The 19,154-nt window shown below is 34.6% G+C and overlaps 1 protein-coding gene across 12 annotated transcripts in view; it reads left to right on the top strand.

The window, feature by feature from the left end:
• Positions 1-19,154, top strand: part of MAK (male germ cell associated kinase) — an 87,638-nt gene that overhangs the window by 3,349 nt on the left and 65,135 nt on the right. For all 12 annotated transcript variants that reach the window (XR_012482825.1, XR_012482824.1, XM_074271481.1 and 9 more), the window contains exon 2: positions 16,801-17,126. Coding sequence is in view for 10 of the 12 variants with exons in the window: in XM_074271481.1 (XP_074127582.1) it covers positions 17,026-17,126 (101 nt within the window). In the remaining 2 variants the exon portion in view is untranslated. The remainder of the gene's footprint in view (positions 1-16,800; positions 17,127-19,154) is intronic.

Genomic DNA, 19,154 nt, shown 5'->3' with positions numbered 1-19,154 from the left:
TTTTGGTGTGTATATATTTGTAGATAACTATGTTTACATATATATCATGTATATTCAAATGAACATATGTGTTTATGAGTATGTATATTTATCTATACACAATTGTATATGTATATATACATATATATGTATTGTGTAAGTATTAGTATATTTTTGGACACAAATTGTAGCATAGTGGATAGAAGGGCAGTCTTGGAGCCAGAAAGAGCAAGGTACAAGTATTGTCTGACACATAACTATTCTCTGATACATATGAACTGTATAACTATGCACAAATTATCTTCTCAGGGTCTTAAGTAACCCTTTAAGATTGTAAGGTACAATTAAGCTGGACAGTTCCATTGATGGAATTCCCATATTAGAAATTCTTTATATTAATGAAATAATAATAGCTAAATTTTATATAGCACTTAATCACAAATCACAGATTAATCATAGAGGAAGAGGAAGGAAAGGGATATTGACAGGGAAATATGATTATATAAAAAGAAAAAAGGTACTAATGAAAACTTTTTTAAAACAATATTTCTATATATTAAGATTCAGCCCAGACACATTAAATAGAGAATCAACTTAGGAGTCAGGCAGATTTGGGTTCAAGACTCATCCCTCACAAACTGGCTGGAGTCACTTTGGGCAGTCACAGATTATCAGTGACCCCAGGCATTTCTTTAAGCCTGTAAGTGACAGAAGGTAGGGGATGATCTCCCGTGGTGAGGGAATTTCCTCTTGGGCAGTCCCTTTTAGGGATGAAATCACTTGATCTGCCTTACCATCTCCCAGATATATCTCTATCTATCTATCTATCTATCTATCTATCTATCTTATCTAATCTATCTATAAAGTATAGGCCCTCTCTTTGAGATGACAGTGATGATTTATGAACAAAAGAAAGTAGATGAGATCTCAACTCCTATTTTGCATTTGTTTTCTCTACCAAGATCTTTGGAGTGTAAAGAACAAAAAACAAAATGGCTAATGGGTGTGAGATACTCAAATAACTGTTCTTGAAGAATTCAAGTCATCTGACTGAGATGATCTCTGTCTTAGGATACTGAAATAACTTGCAGATGTGATTGCTGAGCCATTATATAATACTGAAAGTTCAGGAAGAAAGAATCTTCCTTTGTGGAAGTGGAAGGTCCATGGATGTGGATCATTGCATTGCATATAACATCTTTTTTTTTTTTTTTTTTTTTTTTTGGTGTGTTGATTGGTTTGATTGATTTTTTTCCCTCTAAGAAAAAAAATAAGGGATTTTAAAAGGAATGACTCAGAGAAAGGAGAAGATAAAATAAATATAGGGAAAATCTAAACAATTTAAAAACAAAATATTTCAATGACATTTTAAAAGGTAAGACAACTAGAAAAGGGTGACTATTGTTATAATTTCCAAAAAAAAAAAAAGGAAGAGAATTGAATTATTACTTTCAACTGAGCTTGATTGTGTTTCTTGACATAATTCTAAAGTTTTCTTCAAAAGTACAGATATCATAAGTGTAAACCTAGTCCATTTCAAATCTTTGTTTTCTTTAGTGCTGTTTTCACCTCTTCTACATGCACATCTGGAATGGTGATACTAAAAACTAAATGTGGCAGCTCTGTTGTCCTTATTGGTGAAAACATTTGTAATAAATTTTTAAAAAAATTTGTTTAAGTCCTATTTTGTTTCTTACTCTTTTTTTTTCTATTTTCATCCTTAAATGCCTCTGGTACAATTTTGTTTATTTGAACTTTGATCTCTTGTCAAGCTTTCTTTAAACTAATTTTCCCACGCTCCATTGTTTTTTTCTTATAAAGTAATATTAATCATAATGATTCACAATTCTTCTTTGTAATATTTTACAAGCAAGTTGTTATTATAAACTAGTGTTGGCTTTGGCCACCATCTTTTTTCGTTTGGCATATAAGTCAAGTATTTACTGGCTTGGTGATTTTTAGGCTTCTTTGGTGGTCTTTGTTATATTGATTGACTTATACTGATAGAATTTTGGCCTACAATTTATATTAAATTTATAGTAATTGCATAACAACATAATAGTCTTAATATCATTTCTGCTTTTCACTATTTTCATTATCAATTTCTTGTTTCTATACATTAGGATTAAGTTGTTTCCTTTTTGTGTTTCTTTTTATCATTCAGTTTGTGGTTTTTTGTTTTGTTTTGTTTTGACTAATTCTGATACTTGTTCTAACAAGTCAATGATCTGATTATATATAAATGATTTAGGGCCTACTCATCAATAATTAGTTTTTTCTCATCTTTTAAAACACCATCAGTTTTATTTTTGTAATTATTTAGTGTTTGCCATTTTCAGTGCCACTGATTCTTTTCTTTAAAAAAAAAAAAGTATTCATCATATAAAGGCCTGAGGTTCCTTTCTCTTTGGCATCTTTTATTCTGTCTTCCTGAGTTGAGCTTTCCCACTTACTTTTCACCATACTTATATAATTCCCTTTTTTTCACTGAAGTCACTGAGCATCAAAGCACATATTAAAATAATTTTGATTGACAAATTAAGTTTTTTATAATAATTGCTCCACTTTGATCTTTTCTTTTTTGACAACCAATTATTTTCATAGTGATCTTTTTGTAAATACTTGAAATGAACTTTTTATTAAGAGATAACCAAAATGACTCATGAAATGCTTCTACTTACTTTAGGGTTATGACAAACCAATTTTTACAAATCTTTGCTTTTCAAGGAGTACTTGTGAGGTCTTATTTAGCTGCAACTTCTTTTTTTCTTCCTGTCTAGTTTCCAGCAAGAATGCTGATTCTACTCCTCCAGCATTATGTTCACTCTTTGGACATTAAGCAAGGAATTAATTAGAAAACCAGTAGACAAGTTTAAATTATAAACAGACTTTAAAAACTGTTCAGCTCTTAGTACTCTTATCCATCTTTCTACTGTTATATTACAGAAGAAAATGACATTCAAGGGACTGTGGGTTCTTTTCTATTTTTCTCCACAAGTTCATATTTTGATGCCTTATAAGTAATATGGAGGTGAGCTAGGGCTCTCCAAGGTTATGTTAGCTAAACACATTTAGCAGGGTCAACCATTTTGGAAGGCCTTGGAGAACTTATGAAGAGGCTCATCACAAGTAGGCTGCCTATTTAGTGATGATTTCTTTGGCCATAGCAACACATTGAACAAACCAAAGAATAAATCTAGTAGAATTAAATAATTCTTGCTCTTGAGTTATAGAAATCAACTTCAGAATTATAAGATGCAGGAAGACATAGCCAAATAGTCGTTTATCAAAACAATATTTGTTAGTGACCAACTTGTTAATTTTGCTTAACGCTGCATATTTGTTATTTGAGAGAATTTCTTGTGTTATATATGTGTATTTGTGCTATAAATATAGGTTTACTGTGGGTAGTAATAGACATGAAAAAATAAGCATCCTAAAATATTTTAAAATAATACAAAAAAAAGTGAGAAAGAAGATACAAGTAGAGCAACTATGTTATTACTTTGTTAATGCACATATATAATATTACTATTTATTTAGTTAAATATTGACCCTAATGGAAATTCACATTTTATTGTATAAACCTCTTCCTTGTTCTATATGTTGAAATATTTGTTAATGAACATTAAATTCACCATCAAAAAATTTAAAAGAAAATTTAAAAGCACTAGGGCGTTTTTAATATATTGCAAGCTTAATATAAGTCAACAGTGGAATATTACTATCCTGAAAGTTAATGTCAGCTATATTAAGAGAGTCACTGTGTTCAGGTCTGAGGGTGTGCTTTGTCCTGTGTGACTACCTATGAAGTATTGTATTCAATTCTATGTGTCATGGTTTAGAAAGAATGCTGATAAGAAATGAAGGCAACTTTCAAAAAGGGAATTGTGATGGGGAATGCTCATAACACTTGTGATAGATGAAGACTGGTTGAAGGAATAGGGAATGTTTAAGCTTTAATTAAGTATTTGAAAGACTGTCTTAAAAAAGAAAAAAAAAAAGAATTCAGAATTGTTTTGCTTTGCCTGGGAGGTAATAACTAGGTATAATGGGTGGAAGCTGAAAAATAAATTTAAACATTATGTAAGGAAAAAACTTAATAAGAATTTGAATGATCCAGAAATGGAATAAGCCACCTTTAGAGGCAATAGTAGTGGATTCCCTCTTATTTGAGGTGTTCAAAGGCCCAATGACCAATTGTTAGATAATTTTTTTCAGGTATGGGCTGAGCTAGAATTATATGGCCTCTAAAATTCCTTTAAACTCTGAGAATGTGTTTGTATATACAAGTGTGCTCATATGCTCACGGGGACATAGACACATATAAAATGTGGGAGAAAACAAGGAATGTCTTCTCAAAGCCTTACAGTGTTTATTTTTTTGTGGCTGCCTATTCCCCTAGCTGAAAGTCAATCTCAGAAAAGAGTGTTTAACAACTTTATTAGATTTGGGGGGGTTATTTAGAAAAGAAATCAGTTTTTCTTATTTGAACTACTTATTTTCAGTAATGGATTTTTTAAAATTGGTATATTGTAGCTGACAGAGCACTGGAAAGAATATTTTAAATATTTGGGATTTTTTTTATTATGCCTTTTTTCCATATGTACAAATTTATTTTCTTTATTACATAAGTAGATAAATATTTCTGATAATTTTCTTTTCAAAAACACTGACATTTTAAAAACTCTTTTTGAAACTTTCCTCATGGCATTATAGGATGGTTGATAAATCAAGTCAAATCAAAAGCTGAAAATTTTAATCTATCTAAGAGATGATTGACGTATAAATTAAGCTTTTTTGTCCTCTAAGTGTACATTGTGTTAATCTTTCTTTAATCTTATGTAAATAGATTAGCAGCATGGACCTAAAAATAAGGCTTAGGTTTCTAACACAATTTCTCTTTTAGGTCATCTAACACAAGTAGAACAGGAAGAAAATGGAGTTGAAGGAAAGAAGAAAGGATATATATTTGCATGTTTATTGGATTTTGTTAAATACATATATAATTTATTGTGCATAAGAAAGGATATATCCTATATAAATGTGTTTCTGTATATGTATATACATATAGGAATGAGAATCTATAAGTGTGTGTGTATATATATATATGTATATATATATATGCAGTATATTATGTATGGACTACAATGGATGCTCCAAAGGGGAAAAAATGTTTAAAAATGTGAACTAAGGGAGGAATTCAATAAATATTAGTTGGCTGATTTTTTAAAAAATGCCATTTGGGCCATAAATACGTTTCTGGTTATATTTGCTAAAGATTATGGATATGTGTATATGGTTAAATTTCTTAAAGATTATGCTTATTTTTACATATGTAGCTTTTACTAAATTTTACAACAGTATATAAAAAATGAAAATATTAACTTGTAGAATTCACTTTACTTAGGTAAAACAGGAAGGTAGATCTTATAATTAAATGTATAATATAATTATAATTAAACATATTTCACATTATCCGTGTTCTCTTTTATTTTTAGATGTTTTGTTAAATAGTTATCAATTACATTTTAATCTGATTCACCAGCATATCTCTGATGCAGAAAAAGCGCTTTCAGAAATATTTGCTTGGGATCTAGGATTTAAATTTACTCTATCTCTAAAGATAGTCTAAATCTCAATGAATTGTACACTTACTTGAAAACATTTTGATTGTGATTATGATTAATGAATGGAATCCTTTTTTTTTTTTTTTCCTGGTGAGACTGGAGAAGAAAAACTGAAATGCTTTATTATAGGCCATCCTTAACTTACTAATGGTTTATATTCCAAAAGCTAATTTTTAAATCAATTGTTTGGAACTCCAAATATATTTTCCTGTAGAAACTGTGCTATAAATTGTGACTCCCAGAATGACCCATAAAAAAATCAAGTTAATTCGTTATGTAACTGAAGCAATAAATATAACTGAACTTAGGATTCTCCAGGGTATCTAAAACCATATGATTGAAAGATTGGGGAAGAAGAAAGGAAGCAAAGAGGGAAAAAAACATTTATTAACTGTTTTCTATGTGTCAGGCAATGTGCTAAAGTTTGGGGATAAAATACAAGAGGTAGCTGCCTTCAAAGAGTTTGCCTATTAATGGGCAAAGTGAGAGAAAGAAGGTAGTGAAGTTATCTGATGAGGGCCTGTTTTGAATCCAGAGAAAGTTGGATGTAAAGGCCGACCATGCTGGGACAGGGGGGCCTTGAGGAAGGAGATTCCTGGGGGAAAGGTGGTTGCTTAATCAGGGCATAGAGGCCACAGGACCACAGGACCAAAGGATTTCTGAGAGACCGTCTGTAGAGAAGGGAGGGAGTAAGAACAGAATGTCACCTTCCTTTTCTGACTTGTCTATAGCCCCATCCTGATACTCAAGCAGGGAACCTGGGTCTTGTAGACCTCCTGTCTTTCCTGCCCTCCCACTGCACCCTAATCAGCTCTTTCCACAATCCATGAGCCATGTTCCACAGATGCCTCTTCTCTGCTTCTTTGTCCTTCTTCCATTAGTGTATCTCTTCCCACAGCCTACCTGGTCTTTGTCAAGTATCAAGAAGGCAGGGATGGAATTAAATACATCCTGAGTTGTCTCACTCCTTGTGACCCCAATCGAGGTTTTCTTGGCAAAGAAAGATGCAGAAACAAACAGAGTGAAGTGATAGGCCTGGGGTTTCACATTTAAAAATGTCCAAGGCCAGATTTGAATTCAGGTGGAGGGGTCTCCCTGACTCTAGATCCGACTACCTATGGTGCCACCTACCTGCCTTTACAAAAACAAAATGAAGTAGGGATGCTTTCTTGTACCTTTTGATACTTTCTGGGACACTTAGATTTTAAAGAGAAAGCTTATTGACCTCAATGAATCTCTTGGTGGTGGTATTTTAGACAGATTAATAGTGAAAAGTTTGGAGCAATAAGAGGCTATTTCATTGGTATATGCCATCCAGGGGGCTGGCTTATGGTCATTCCTGTTAAATTGTTCAGGTTTTCATTGACATAGCCACTTATGAAGCCTGATCCTCAATCCTATGATGCTAACATCCTGGTTCTTCCATGTCCAAAACATTTCATCTCTCAGCTTCAGGCATTTTTCTGCTTGTCCCCCATGCCTGGTATACTTCCTCCACTGTTTTGCCTGCTTGCCTCTTGTCTTCCTTTTAAGTCCCAACTAAAATCCTATCTTTAACTAGAAGTCTTTTCTAACCCTCTCTTAATTCTGGTCCCTTTTCTCTTTGTCTACATTTGTTTTTATGTGTCTTCCCCACTAGATTACAAATTCCTTGAGTGGAGAGACTCTTTTGCCTCTTTTTCTATACCTAAGCCTAACATGCTCTATGTCTAGCACTTAAGAAGTATTTAGCAAATGTTTACTGACTGGTTGATTCTAGTTTGATGAATCAATAGGTGTTTAGTTAATATTTAATAGATGTGAAAATTAGGTACTGGGAATTCAAAAAGCTTACATTCTAATGGAATGAGGGGAGAGTAGAGAACATAAGTATATACATGTGAAGTGGGTTGTGGTCCCTTTAAGAAACTGTTATTTCCTATTGCTCTGTGATTCCTTTCAGATTCTCACTCCCTTCTGGCTGAGGGATAGCCTCCCCAGACAAGTTGTCTTTCCAGGATGCCAGAGCATTTTATTCAATTATAAATCCTGGTCAAAAAGGATCCCTTTGAATTCTAATAGGAGATTGGGGGTTGTCCCAGTCCCCACTGGTTCTGATTGGCTTGGGCTGTCCCAACCCCCACTAAGACACCCAATATAATAAGCTTCCATCAACTAAAGTCTTTGCAGATGGACGATGGTGGCTCCCTTTGTTTCTAAGACTTTCTGTCTACTGAGAACTGCATTCTCAGTGCAAAACTCCATTTTCCATAGATCTGTCCACTGGAATATTCCTTTCCAGTGCTACCCTCTCTTTATCCTCTCCTATTCCCTTAACCAGACTTCATGCCTCTCTGTCAGGATTTCTAACCTTACTTCCAATCCCCATAATAAACCTCTTTTATCAATCTAGGTTTTTGGGTCTGTAAATTCCTTTACAGAGAAGCTCTGTGCCTCCAGAAGGGAGTCCCCAAAACACCCTATCTTTGCACCGAATCCCAAGGGGTTGCAGGGGAGCCAAACCTCTCCATTTGGTTCCCTGAACCTTGAACCTGACACTAGACCTTATCATTTAATTCCCTGACCACCAGAAGCCCTAATCTCATTTTGATTCTCTAAATCTAAACCTTATCACATGTAGATAAATCCAAAGCATATACCAGGAAGACAGTAAGTAATCTTGGAGGGGAAAGTATTAGAGTGGGGCCCCAGGAAAAAACAGATGTAGGAAAGGCATTTGAGTTGACTTTTGAAGAAAATCAGAAATTCCCTAAAACACAGATTGGAAAGGAAATATTCCAAACATGGAGTCTGTCTGGTGCAAAGGCACAAAAATGGAAGATGTGTTCCATATTGTGTGGGGCAAGCAATGTGGTTTCTCAGAAACTGTGTGCTAAAGTAGGAGAAACTTTAGGCCTCAGTTTTGCTTTCTTAGAAATCATGTAATCTTGAAGAAACAAAACTTTTTATGTAGTTACCTCATCTCTAATCAGCCCATTATCACCCCACCTGCCATATAAAGGAAAAGTAACCACAAGAGCCAATCTACACTAAAAAAGTTTCCCATAAAGGGATTTTTGGGAAGGGTTGGACAGTGCTTGTTTATTTAATCACACTCTCCTTTCTGTAATCTGGCTCTCTTCATTCTGGATTTATCAGGAGCAAGGATTGCCTGCTTCTCCCAAGATTCTAATAAAAACTTTCTACCTTCACTTTGAGAGATCTCTGAGTAGTCAACTTGGGTTAGGGTCTCTGTGTCCCACACAGTGTGAAGAATAAGAAGGCCAGTATGTCTGGAAAATGTAGTATATTAGAATATTGGAATGGTAATAAGCAGGCAGATTGAGAAGAGCATTAAATGCTAACCAAAGTAGTTAATATTTGATCTTAGCTTGTCATAGGGAGCCCCATGAGTTTGTGGAGTAGGAAGACACCATGATCAGATCAATGCTGTAGGAAAATCATTTTGGTGGCCATGTGAAAGATGGATTTCATTAGGGAGACACTGGAAATAGACTAATTAGGAGGCTAATACAAATGTCTCAGGGAATAGATAACTAAGGACTGAATTCGGCCTTAATGTGTATTATGACTTTGTGAGTCATGTGGTCAGATGGGTTAGTTTCTTGGAAATAGAAATTACAAAATTTGTCAACAGATTGGATATATAGAGTGAAGAATGGCATGGGGTTTGTGAACCTAAATGTCTAGAAGATTGGTGATGCCCTCAGTTCTTATAGAAAAGTTTGGGGGAGAGCTGCATTTGGGGGGAAAGATAACCTGTGTTTGTTTGGATCACATTGAATTTGAAGTGCCTGTGGAACATCTAGCTTGAAATACCCCAAAGCAGTTGGTGATGTTGGTGATGTTGGCCTAGGATCCAGAGAGAGATTAGCGCTGGAGATACAGATCTGCAATAATTTCTATAGAGATAATTGAACCCATGAAAACTAGTGAAGATACAAAGTGAAAAATGGGCCCCTGCAGTGAGTAGATATGACATAAGTGATGATCAAGCAAAGGAGACTAAAATTATGCAGAAAAACAGGACAATCATTCCACATGGGGGAATATTTAAAATGAGAAGGTGGCAGCATGGGACAGTGAACAGAGTCCTGGTTTTAGTCAGATTAGCTGAGTTGAAATTGTACTGCTGAGTGACTTTGAGAAGGTGAATTATATTCTCTCTCTCCATTTCTACATCTGGTAATATGGAAATACTGGATTTAATGGTTTTCTTCCAACTTTAAACCTATAATAGTATAATCATCTATTCTTTCATGTTTTGAAGCAGCTGGGTAGCAGCATGAATGCTGTACTTGGAGTCAGGAAAAACTAAGTTTGAATCCTGCCTCAAATATTTACTTTTAGTAATTTTTTCTTGGTCTATAAAATGTCCGACACATCACATCCCTTCCAGCTCCAAATTTATGGTCCTCAGAAAAGGCCATCAGATTTGGTAATTAAGAGGTCAATGATAACTTTTGCTTTGAGGTTGGAAACTAGATTACAGAGAGTTTAGAAGAAAAAGGGAGAGGGGATGACAATAATAAGTCAAATACCAAAACTTATAAGATGCAGCTAAAGTATTTCTGAGAAGAAAACTTGAACGTGGGCAGCTCATTTAATACCTTTTGGCTTTAGACCAGGGCCACTAAACCAACTTAGAAATGTCAGTAATAAGTTTTACATTTTCATTTATTTTTACAAATATTTCCCAATTGCATTTTAATCTGGTTCATATGTTTCACACAGTTGCTCTAAGTAATTGTGAATTGCAAAGTGCTAAACTTGTATTAGTAGAGTTTGCTTTATCACTATTCGATGAAATCATTAGTCCAAACCCTATCATTGTCTTGACAATATTAAATATTACATACATATCAAACCTGAAATACAAAATTCTCTGAAAGTAAATTTTTTTTTTCTGTGTGACAGAGATAATACTAATGCCAATGGTTTGAGGGTTTTCTTATCTTTTAACAACAGGAAATTAGTGAGATTTGGAAATAACAAGCCATACATTTTAGGGTATCAATCTTGATATATTCTTTAAATATGTGTGAAAATATTGTGCCTGTTTATCAGTTATGATAGTAGAGATTGTAGGACAAGGCTTATAACTTCTACTACTTTCATAGTTTTTGATAGTGCCCGGTACTCTTTATTTTTTTAAAGAATTGTTTTCTTCAGTCACTTTCTATGCTTCCTTTTCTGTTTTCGTAGCTTTTGTGCATTGCTCTTATTTTTCCCCATTTTTCTTCTATCACTCTTTTTAGATTTGATTTTTTAACTCTTCCAAAAGAGCCTTTTGAACTGAATTTCAGTTCATATATCTCTTTGATGCTTCATCTGCAAGCATTTTGCATTTTCTGTCCCCTTTTTAGGAGAAACAAACAATTCTCATACCAAACTAGACTATCGCCTAATATACTTCTCTCCATCTTTTCTATGAGAATAGCATGAGAAATTTTATCAAATACTTTTCTGAAATTTAGATTTATTCTATCTAAAACTACTTTCTGATCTTCCTGTTTAGAAACCCTAGGAATAGCTATATATACATATATATGTATATATATATATATGTATATATATATATAGTTATAGTTATAGTTATAGTTATAGTTATAGTTATTCTGGAATGCTTTTTCTTGATTAAATCAAGGTGGCTCTTTGTGACACTGCTTCCTTTTCTGGATATTCAGTAATCATTTCTATAATACATTTCAGAATCTTACCAGAAACCAGAATTTCTTCCTAGCCTATAGTTTATATAATTCGTCCCACTTTTTAGTATTGCCCTACTCTAATCCTGTAGAACCGCTCTCATTAGTATTTTAGTACCTCTCTCTGTAGTATTTATCTCTTTCTTCCCAATATTTTCAGTATTACTGATAGTCATTCAGGAATTATATTTGTCATTTTTAGTATGCTAGATATTTTTTATCTGCATCTGGTATCAAACTAAGTTATCAATTCACTATTAGCCATTTTTTTTCCCATTTGGCCCAAATACTACTTTTTTTTTTAATTCATTTTTCCAAATTATCCCCTCCCTCCCTCCACTCCCTCCCCCCGATCCAAATACTACTTTTCTTGGCAGAGATAAAAAATACACAATAAAAGTTGAGCAGTTGAGCTCTTCTGAGCAATTGATCTTGTCCCTTTTTGTCCTAATACAACTTTTTTATGTATATTTTTATCAGCCTCAGATCTTTGTGAGCTTTTGCATTCTTATATCTATTAATAACTTTTGGATTCCTCCTGTTAGCTATCCTTTTATTTTTGTAATAAAATATGTATGTTATGTCATGTATGCATATATTTTTAAGATATATTTGTGAATTTCCTGTATATCATTTGTGGTTTTCTTGTATTTCATCCTTAAGAAATTGTCATTCCACTGTGCTGACTTCTCCTATGAAATTTCAGTCCAAGGTCCTTTTTCTACTCCCTCAGAACCCTAAAAAATATGTGTGTGTATAGTGTCCCTCCAAACCAGGGGGGACTCTTCAGACTATGAGCTACTTTCATTTCTTCTTCTATTACAAATTCCAAGGTAGAATGAGTACTTAATTCCAAAGTTCCTATCCTTTCCACTCTTTTGTTAATGTGTTGGATCCAGAATAGAATTTCCTTCTGTTGGCTTCTTTTACCTTGTGAAGGATGGAATTATAATTAAGACAAATCAAGAAATTATTAGCCTCTCTGCATTTGGGGGGAGGGAAAGTGAATAAAGGGGACTAGGAGCAAGAAAGGGGGAAGGAAAAGGGAGGAGAAACAGAGGGCGAGAGAAATCTTAGAATATCAGGGGTTCTCAAACTACAGCCCATGGGCCTGTGGCCCACTGGGTTATGGCAAATGGGCTGAGGGGTGGAGACAGAGTGTGAGTTTTTGTTTTTACTATAGTCAGGCCCTCCAACAGTCTGAAGGACAGTGAACTGGTCCCCTATTTAAAAAGTGTGAGGACCACTGTACTTTGATGGTTAGGTAATTGAAGTCCCATTACTATAGCGTACCTTTGTGCCATGTTTATAAACTATTTTGTAAAACCTATCCACTTTCTTTTTCTCTCCAGATGTTTTGTAATTTACTTATCCAAAAACTCCACACAAAAAAATTTGCAAGGAAAAGATATATAGCTCCTAGGTCCCACAAGCCCTCTAGAAAAGGTATCCTAACTTCCACATGGGTCCATATCAGTTTTAAAAATAGCTCTTGAATATCCACCAAAATATTTTTTTATTCAGACAGAAAGGTAAAAATAATTCAGAGCAAAGGCATTTGATGAAATAGCATAGCAGTATATTAAGAAACACATTACTAGTAAGAAAAATCAAAATCAAAATACCCCCTGAGGGCTTAGCAATTTAGCAAAGATGACAAAAGATAGGAATAATCTGTGTTGGAGGGCCATGGAAAGAAAGGAACACCTATACATTCCTGTTGTGGTTGTGAAATTGTTCCAACTATTCTGGAAAGCTGTTTGGAATTATGCCAAGAAAGTAGCTAAAATGTCTATACAATTTGACCCAAATATCCTAACAACTGTACTAGAGATATGACCCAAAAAGCCAAGGACAGAAGGAATGGACCCATACTTACCCAAATATTTATAGAAGCATAAAGCAGAGAAAACATGGTAGAAGCTTATCTATTAGTGAACGTCAAATTGTAGAACATAAATGTAATAGAATATGATTGTACCATAAGAAATCATGAATATAAAGAATTCAGAAAATCATGGGAAGATTTGTATGAATTTTTGGAAGGTGAAATAAGTAAAACTAAGAAAATAGTATATACAGTAACTACAAAAATGTAAATGGAAAGGACTAAACAACAAAAGCTGTTATAAAATCATAGTGCCCAAGCCTTCCTTCCCTTGTAGAGGTGGAGGATTAGGTTTGAAACATATTATATAATGTTGGACTTGTTGATGTGTTGGTTTGTTTTACTAAATTGATTCTTCTTCCTTTTTTCTTATTTGTTGTAAGGGTGACATAATTAATAAAAACTTTTAAATTTTAAAAAGAAAAATCATGGTATTAAAATAGTAGTACAACATTTTTTCTTAATTCTTTCCCATCAATAAACATATCAGTAAGAAGAATAGGGACACTTACAGAACATTTGGGGGGGATACACACACAGAATATACATGTGACCAAAATGTGCAGAGAGATGCACATAAAGCTAACACACATGGCCAGGGCACATATGGAGAAGGGATAGTAAAGCTTCTCAAAACTGAAGAGTTTCCAGTGTCCCCTTGCAATGTCATTGCAGTTTGTCTGTTGGTCCTGCTTTTTGTTGTTGTTGTATGGTGTGCAAATCTCTGCCAGGCACATAGTCTTCTCCAGACATATAGATATAGTGTGTAATTTCTTCTGGCCTTTGATGATACATATTTTCTACCATCTTTGTAGATATTCCTCCTGGATGATCTGATATATATATATATATATATATATATATATATATATATATATATATATATATATATATATATATATATATATTGCTGGATGGTGTTTTGCTGGTCTTATAACTACGATGGTTTTCTCTGCTAACAGTCCCTAATTTAATCTTTTCAGCATTCCTGCATGCCATTCTGGATCCTAGTGTATGGTGGATAGAAAACTGTTTGCTAATAAAAATGAGTGGACTTACAAGATTTAGTTATATCTGTGCACTACTACAGTCAGCTAAGCAGCAAAGCCAGGCAGAATATTATAAACTGATTATATCTGTTTTTATTTTACCTAAAATTATATCTGTTTTATCATGTTCTTGTTCCAAACTTCTCTCTCTAATATAGAATTAGAAAATCCATGCATTGCCCACTTAATTCAGCTTTGTATATCTCATATGGCTAAACCCATTGGGGAAAGAAACCACTAGAAGTATGTGGCTGTTCGGTCCCACAGTTTGTCTCAGTCCTAGGATAATTTCGTATTTCAAGCAAAAGAAAAAGGAGAACATAAGGAAGTAAAACTCCTTAGGTGGAGCATAGAGGTATTGCTATTTACCTCTATTCCAAATTCTTGCCTTTCTTATGTATAAGTTGTCCTACTTTTGGAAAGCCTATTTCCATTCATTTTAATGGAGAAAATTATGTAGTATTTCTGGATCCTCAGAGTCATGCGTTTTTTGATCAAATGTGACAAAATAACAAGGTCATAAATGACTGCTTAGTTGATAAAGGAGAAAAAGAAATGTGTGGGTGTTGAGGTGTTAAGAACAACTCTATGGAGGCCTAGAGAACACTGCTTGCTTCCATAGGATTGCCATTTTCTTCATCCTTTTCTGAAGCATCTTTCAATGAATTTAGAAAAAAAAAATTAAGGTAAAAACCAAACAAATAGGCATAATAAAGGCCTCTTGACATCCCCAGAGTATTAAGTAGATTAATTAGCAACAAATTGGTCAGCTTTGTGCAACATTCCATATCCTGTCTCTGCTTTTGCAAAGTCTCTCTTCCATTCCTGAATTTTTTTCCTTCTTCACTTGGCTTCCTTTAAGGCCCAGCTCAGGCCCCATCTTCTACTACAGGTTAATGTCAATCCTCTTCAATCCACCCACAATTATTCTGTTCACTTAGTATAGACTTTGTAACTTGCACATTATTTTCTAAAGTAAAGAGTGTGAAGGAAGAAACATTTCTTCTTTATCTTTATATTCCCAGGACGTAGTTCAGGATGAGCACATAGGAGGCACTTAAGGTTTATTGAATGAAGGAATAAGTAAAGATACTATAATAAATTAAAACAAGCTTCTCAAGTTCATTCTTTAAAATGCCCTCTCACATTTTAGTATTCTCTCACTTACCATAAAAGATAATTTAAATTAATTGAAAGAATCACCATCCACAGTTGTTGATCACATGCTTTCCCCAACATTCATAACAATTCATATGTATTTTGTGTTTCTATTTCTAATTGCTTTGTACATTATAAATGCAAAATTAAGTGGGATCATAGAATGATAATTGTAGAGCTAGAAATGACCTCGAATATCATCTAGTCCAATTCTTTCATTTTACAGATGAAGAAATTAAGTCTTAGAAAATTTATACATTATTTCATGTGATTCAATAATTAAGGCAATAAGTTTATAAATTTTTCATATAATGAAAAAAACAAGATTATTATTTGAAGTTACAAAACTATAGTGAATATTCAGTATATATTAATACTTTATCAAATAAAGTTGATTATATATCAAAACCCAGATTATTTTTGATAGTATACTTTGAAGAAATATATTTTAATTATAATTCATTTCATAAATGATTTATTGTAAAAGCCTTACATTGTTTTTTCTAATGTATATTGTACCATTTGACAAAAACTAGCTGTTGACTGAAAATCTGCAGGTAGCTTCTAGGGTGCTGCTACTTATTTGAGGTGTTCCTAAAGGTCTGTGCAAATCTGTTTTTAAAACTGCTGACTTTTATATTATTATCTAAAATAAAAAGTGCTAAGCCTTTCATGTTATCAGTTAATCATTACTTTTTTTATTGTTTAGATCTTATTGATACTATGATGGTGTTACAGAGTAGCAAAATAGTGTTTGTGTGAAAGGTCACCCAATAGATCATTATAGGAATTAAAACTGTCCAGTCTACAATAAATTGACTGAGACAGAGGTCTTAATCAATGCCACTCTAATGAAGTAGATTTCAGATCTTCCTCATGATCTGAGATGTGCTCTCTTCCAGCATGTTATTTTTAGTAGGGTTTGATACCCAAATATGCAAAAGAGGGTGAAATACAGGATCTCATTGGTTGATAAAACTTGCTTTTGAAAGGCCAAAAATAAGATATCAACATGAATATGTCAAGTTGGATGACGCATGGGGCATCTCTCCTGACTAAGAGGTCATAAGATTGTTATCTTCTCATGTTGGAAAAGAGATATTGGTCTGGAAGTAAAAAAAATAAATTGGAGAATTTTTTATAACATCATGATATCACAGACCCATGCTGGGTTTGGACAGTACCTTATGACTTGGTAAACAAGTAGTGAAAGGTTGAAGCCCACTAAAAGAACGTATCTTTCTAATTATTTCTTAACATGATTTATGCAAAATACCACACTGATTAATATTGATTGGAATAGAATAGGGGTCCAATTGAATTATTTCTCATATCTTCTCATGTAGTCTCTGAAGAAAACATCTCATTTTTGTTTTTCTTTTTTTAAGGATGTGAATAAGAATGGACACATTATTTATTTGCCAGATTCTTTATTCCTGGATCTCATGAACTTATAATCTCGGGAGGATTGTATATTAAATAATGATACACCAGTCACAGATCTTAACAACGTTTTGAAGAAAAAGAAAGATTTTTTTAAAAGAAGCATACAAGTTTCTTCTCTACAAGTAAACAATTTAATTTAATAACTTTGGCTGCATCCATTTTCCAAAATGAACCGATATACAACGATGAGACAGCTAGGAGATGGCACCTATGGGAGCGTACTTATGGGAAAAAGCAATGAATCCGGAGAGCTGGTGGCTATCAAAAGGTAGCATTTTTTTTATATTTCCAAATTAGTTTTAGACCAGTTTATAGTTTACTGTTAGTCTGAGATTCATGGAGTCTACAGTCTATTGGATTTGAAGGGTATAGTATGAATACAAAGAAAGTTAGTACAAGGTAATAAGTAAAGGGGAAAAGGAGAAAGCAGAGAAAGACCTATAGCAATATTTGAGTAGCAAGAGAGAACCTGGGGAGACCAGAAAAGAACTTTCATAAGAGTTAGCATCTGAGGTAAAGAAAAAAAAATTCTTAAAGGTGGGAAAAAAAAGGAATACATTCTCTTCATTGGCTATATGACTTGTGTACATTCACAGAGGCAGAGGAAGATTGCACCCCACCTTGAGGAAACAGCAAATAATTGCTGTTAAACACAGAGTGAATAAAAGGGAATAATGTATACATTAGTGAGTAAGGCTGAAATACAAGATCCAGATTGTGGAGCGCCTTTAATTGCAGGTTATCCTAGAGGCAATAGAAGATTTTTAAGCAGGGTAAATGTCAAGATTTAGCAAGGGTAAATGTCAGAGAGGACCCTCAATCTTCTCCTCAATAAGCTGCTTGGCATGGTCAATTTGTTGAGGGGATCCCCGGATGATAAAGAGTTTGAAGTTAGGGTCCCCATTTGGTAGGAGCTGCAGAGAGATCTCCACAAAGGCACCTGTTTGCTGATTTATGGCTTTCACATTCTCCTCACCTCTGCCAATGACCAGTCCACACTTGTGAATTGGAATGGAGAAAGTCATCTCTCCACCAGGAGGCCCCCAGTTTCCCTGGCCTCTGCCTATCCCTGGGAAATAAAGGGGTTAGAAGAGATGACTTCCAAAATCCCTTTCTCTCTAGCAGGTTTAAAAATCAGGTTTAAAAATCCAGGATAAAATTTAAAAGAAACTAGTAATGCTCTTGTCTGACATGCAGGCTCTTCCTTCAGCCTTGTCCTTCCTGAAGTACTTTCTCTCACCCTAGTCCCCTTTCTGAACCAGCCTGGCCTGTGGTATCTATAGAGCTCATATCTTACAGGATAGCCCAGTACACTTTTAACCCAGTTATCATTCTATCACTGGATATTTAGTCATGGAAAAATTTGGTATAATCTTGTTTGTAGTACCACCTTGGTCTATCCCTTCTGGAGCAATTGGTGGTTTTTCAGCTGCCTAGAAGTTGTGTTTTTCCTTCTCCCTAGTCAGGTGGAAAGTGCTGCAAGCTAGGCCTAGAAATATCACTGATTATTGCTAAAAAGAGTGAACTTATTGCCTCTAAGCTCCTCTTTCGTCCCTTCCCTTTTTTGCCCCACTCTTACTGTTTTATCTCCAACTAAGGATCCACTCTGCCCAAAGGCTCCTCTTTCACTCCTTTTTTCTTAAAGGAATAAAAGCATGGTCAAAAGTCCTTTAAATTTTCCTTTTGACAGATTTCCCAAAGTGAGGACCCTGGTCACTTAGTGTAACGTGCTCTCCTGGCAGTTACAATTACTAGTCTGTCCTAGACCCACCAGAGTACCTTTGACTACTGTGCTTAGCAGTGTGAACTCTACCCGGCTCGCCTCCTCTGAGGCCTTCAAAGGTCTCTGGCCACAATCTCTTGAATCTATAGCTTAATAACCGGTAGCGCACTCAGAACAGCCACATGTAATCTTAAAAGCCTTTATTATATCTACTCACATAGTGCCCTGACTGATGCCCTGACTTGTTGGTTCCCGAGTGAACACCTGGTCAGAAGACCCACGTGTTCACTACCAAAATCCTTACCTCCTTTGGCTATCCATCTTGGCTTGGCTACCCAGGCTAGGGAGTCAGGGTGAAGAACGCCAGGTTAAAAAAGAGCGACTGCTGCCTGCAGTGGGCTTACATAGGGCCTGTGAGGTCACACACACAGCCAATCAGCAAGAGAGTCACCCATTACGAAGCTATCTCAAAATGGACAGGATCCCACCTACAAGGCAGTCCTAATATCCACAGAAATTACTTCCGGACCACTCAATCTCCCGATTTGCTGTGGCGCCCATTTAAAGGCCCCT

The sequence above is a fragment of the Sminthopsis crassicaudata genome, chromosome 1, assembly GCF_048593235.1.
Source record: "Sminthopsis crassicaudata isolate SCR6 chromosome 1, ASM4859323v1, whole genome shotgun sequence".
NCBI lineage: Eukaryota > Metazoa > Chordata > Mammalia > Dasyuromorphia > Dasyuridae > Sminthopsis > Sminthopsis crassicaudata.
The sequence above is the reverse complement of the archived record's forward strand: the minus strand, read 5'-3'. Positions and strand labels throughout refer to the sequence as shown.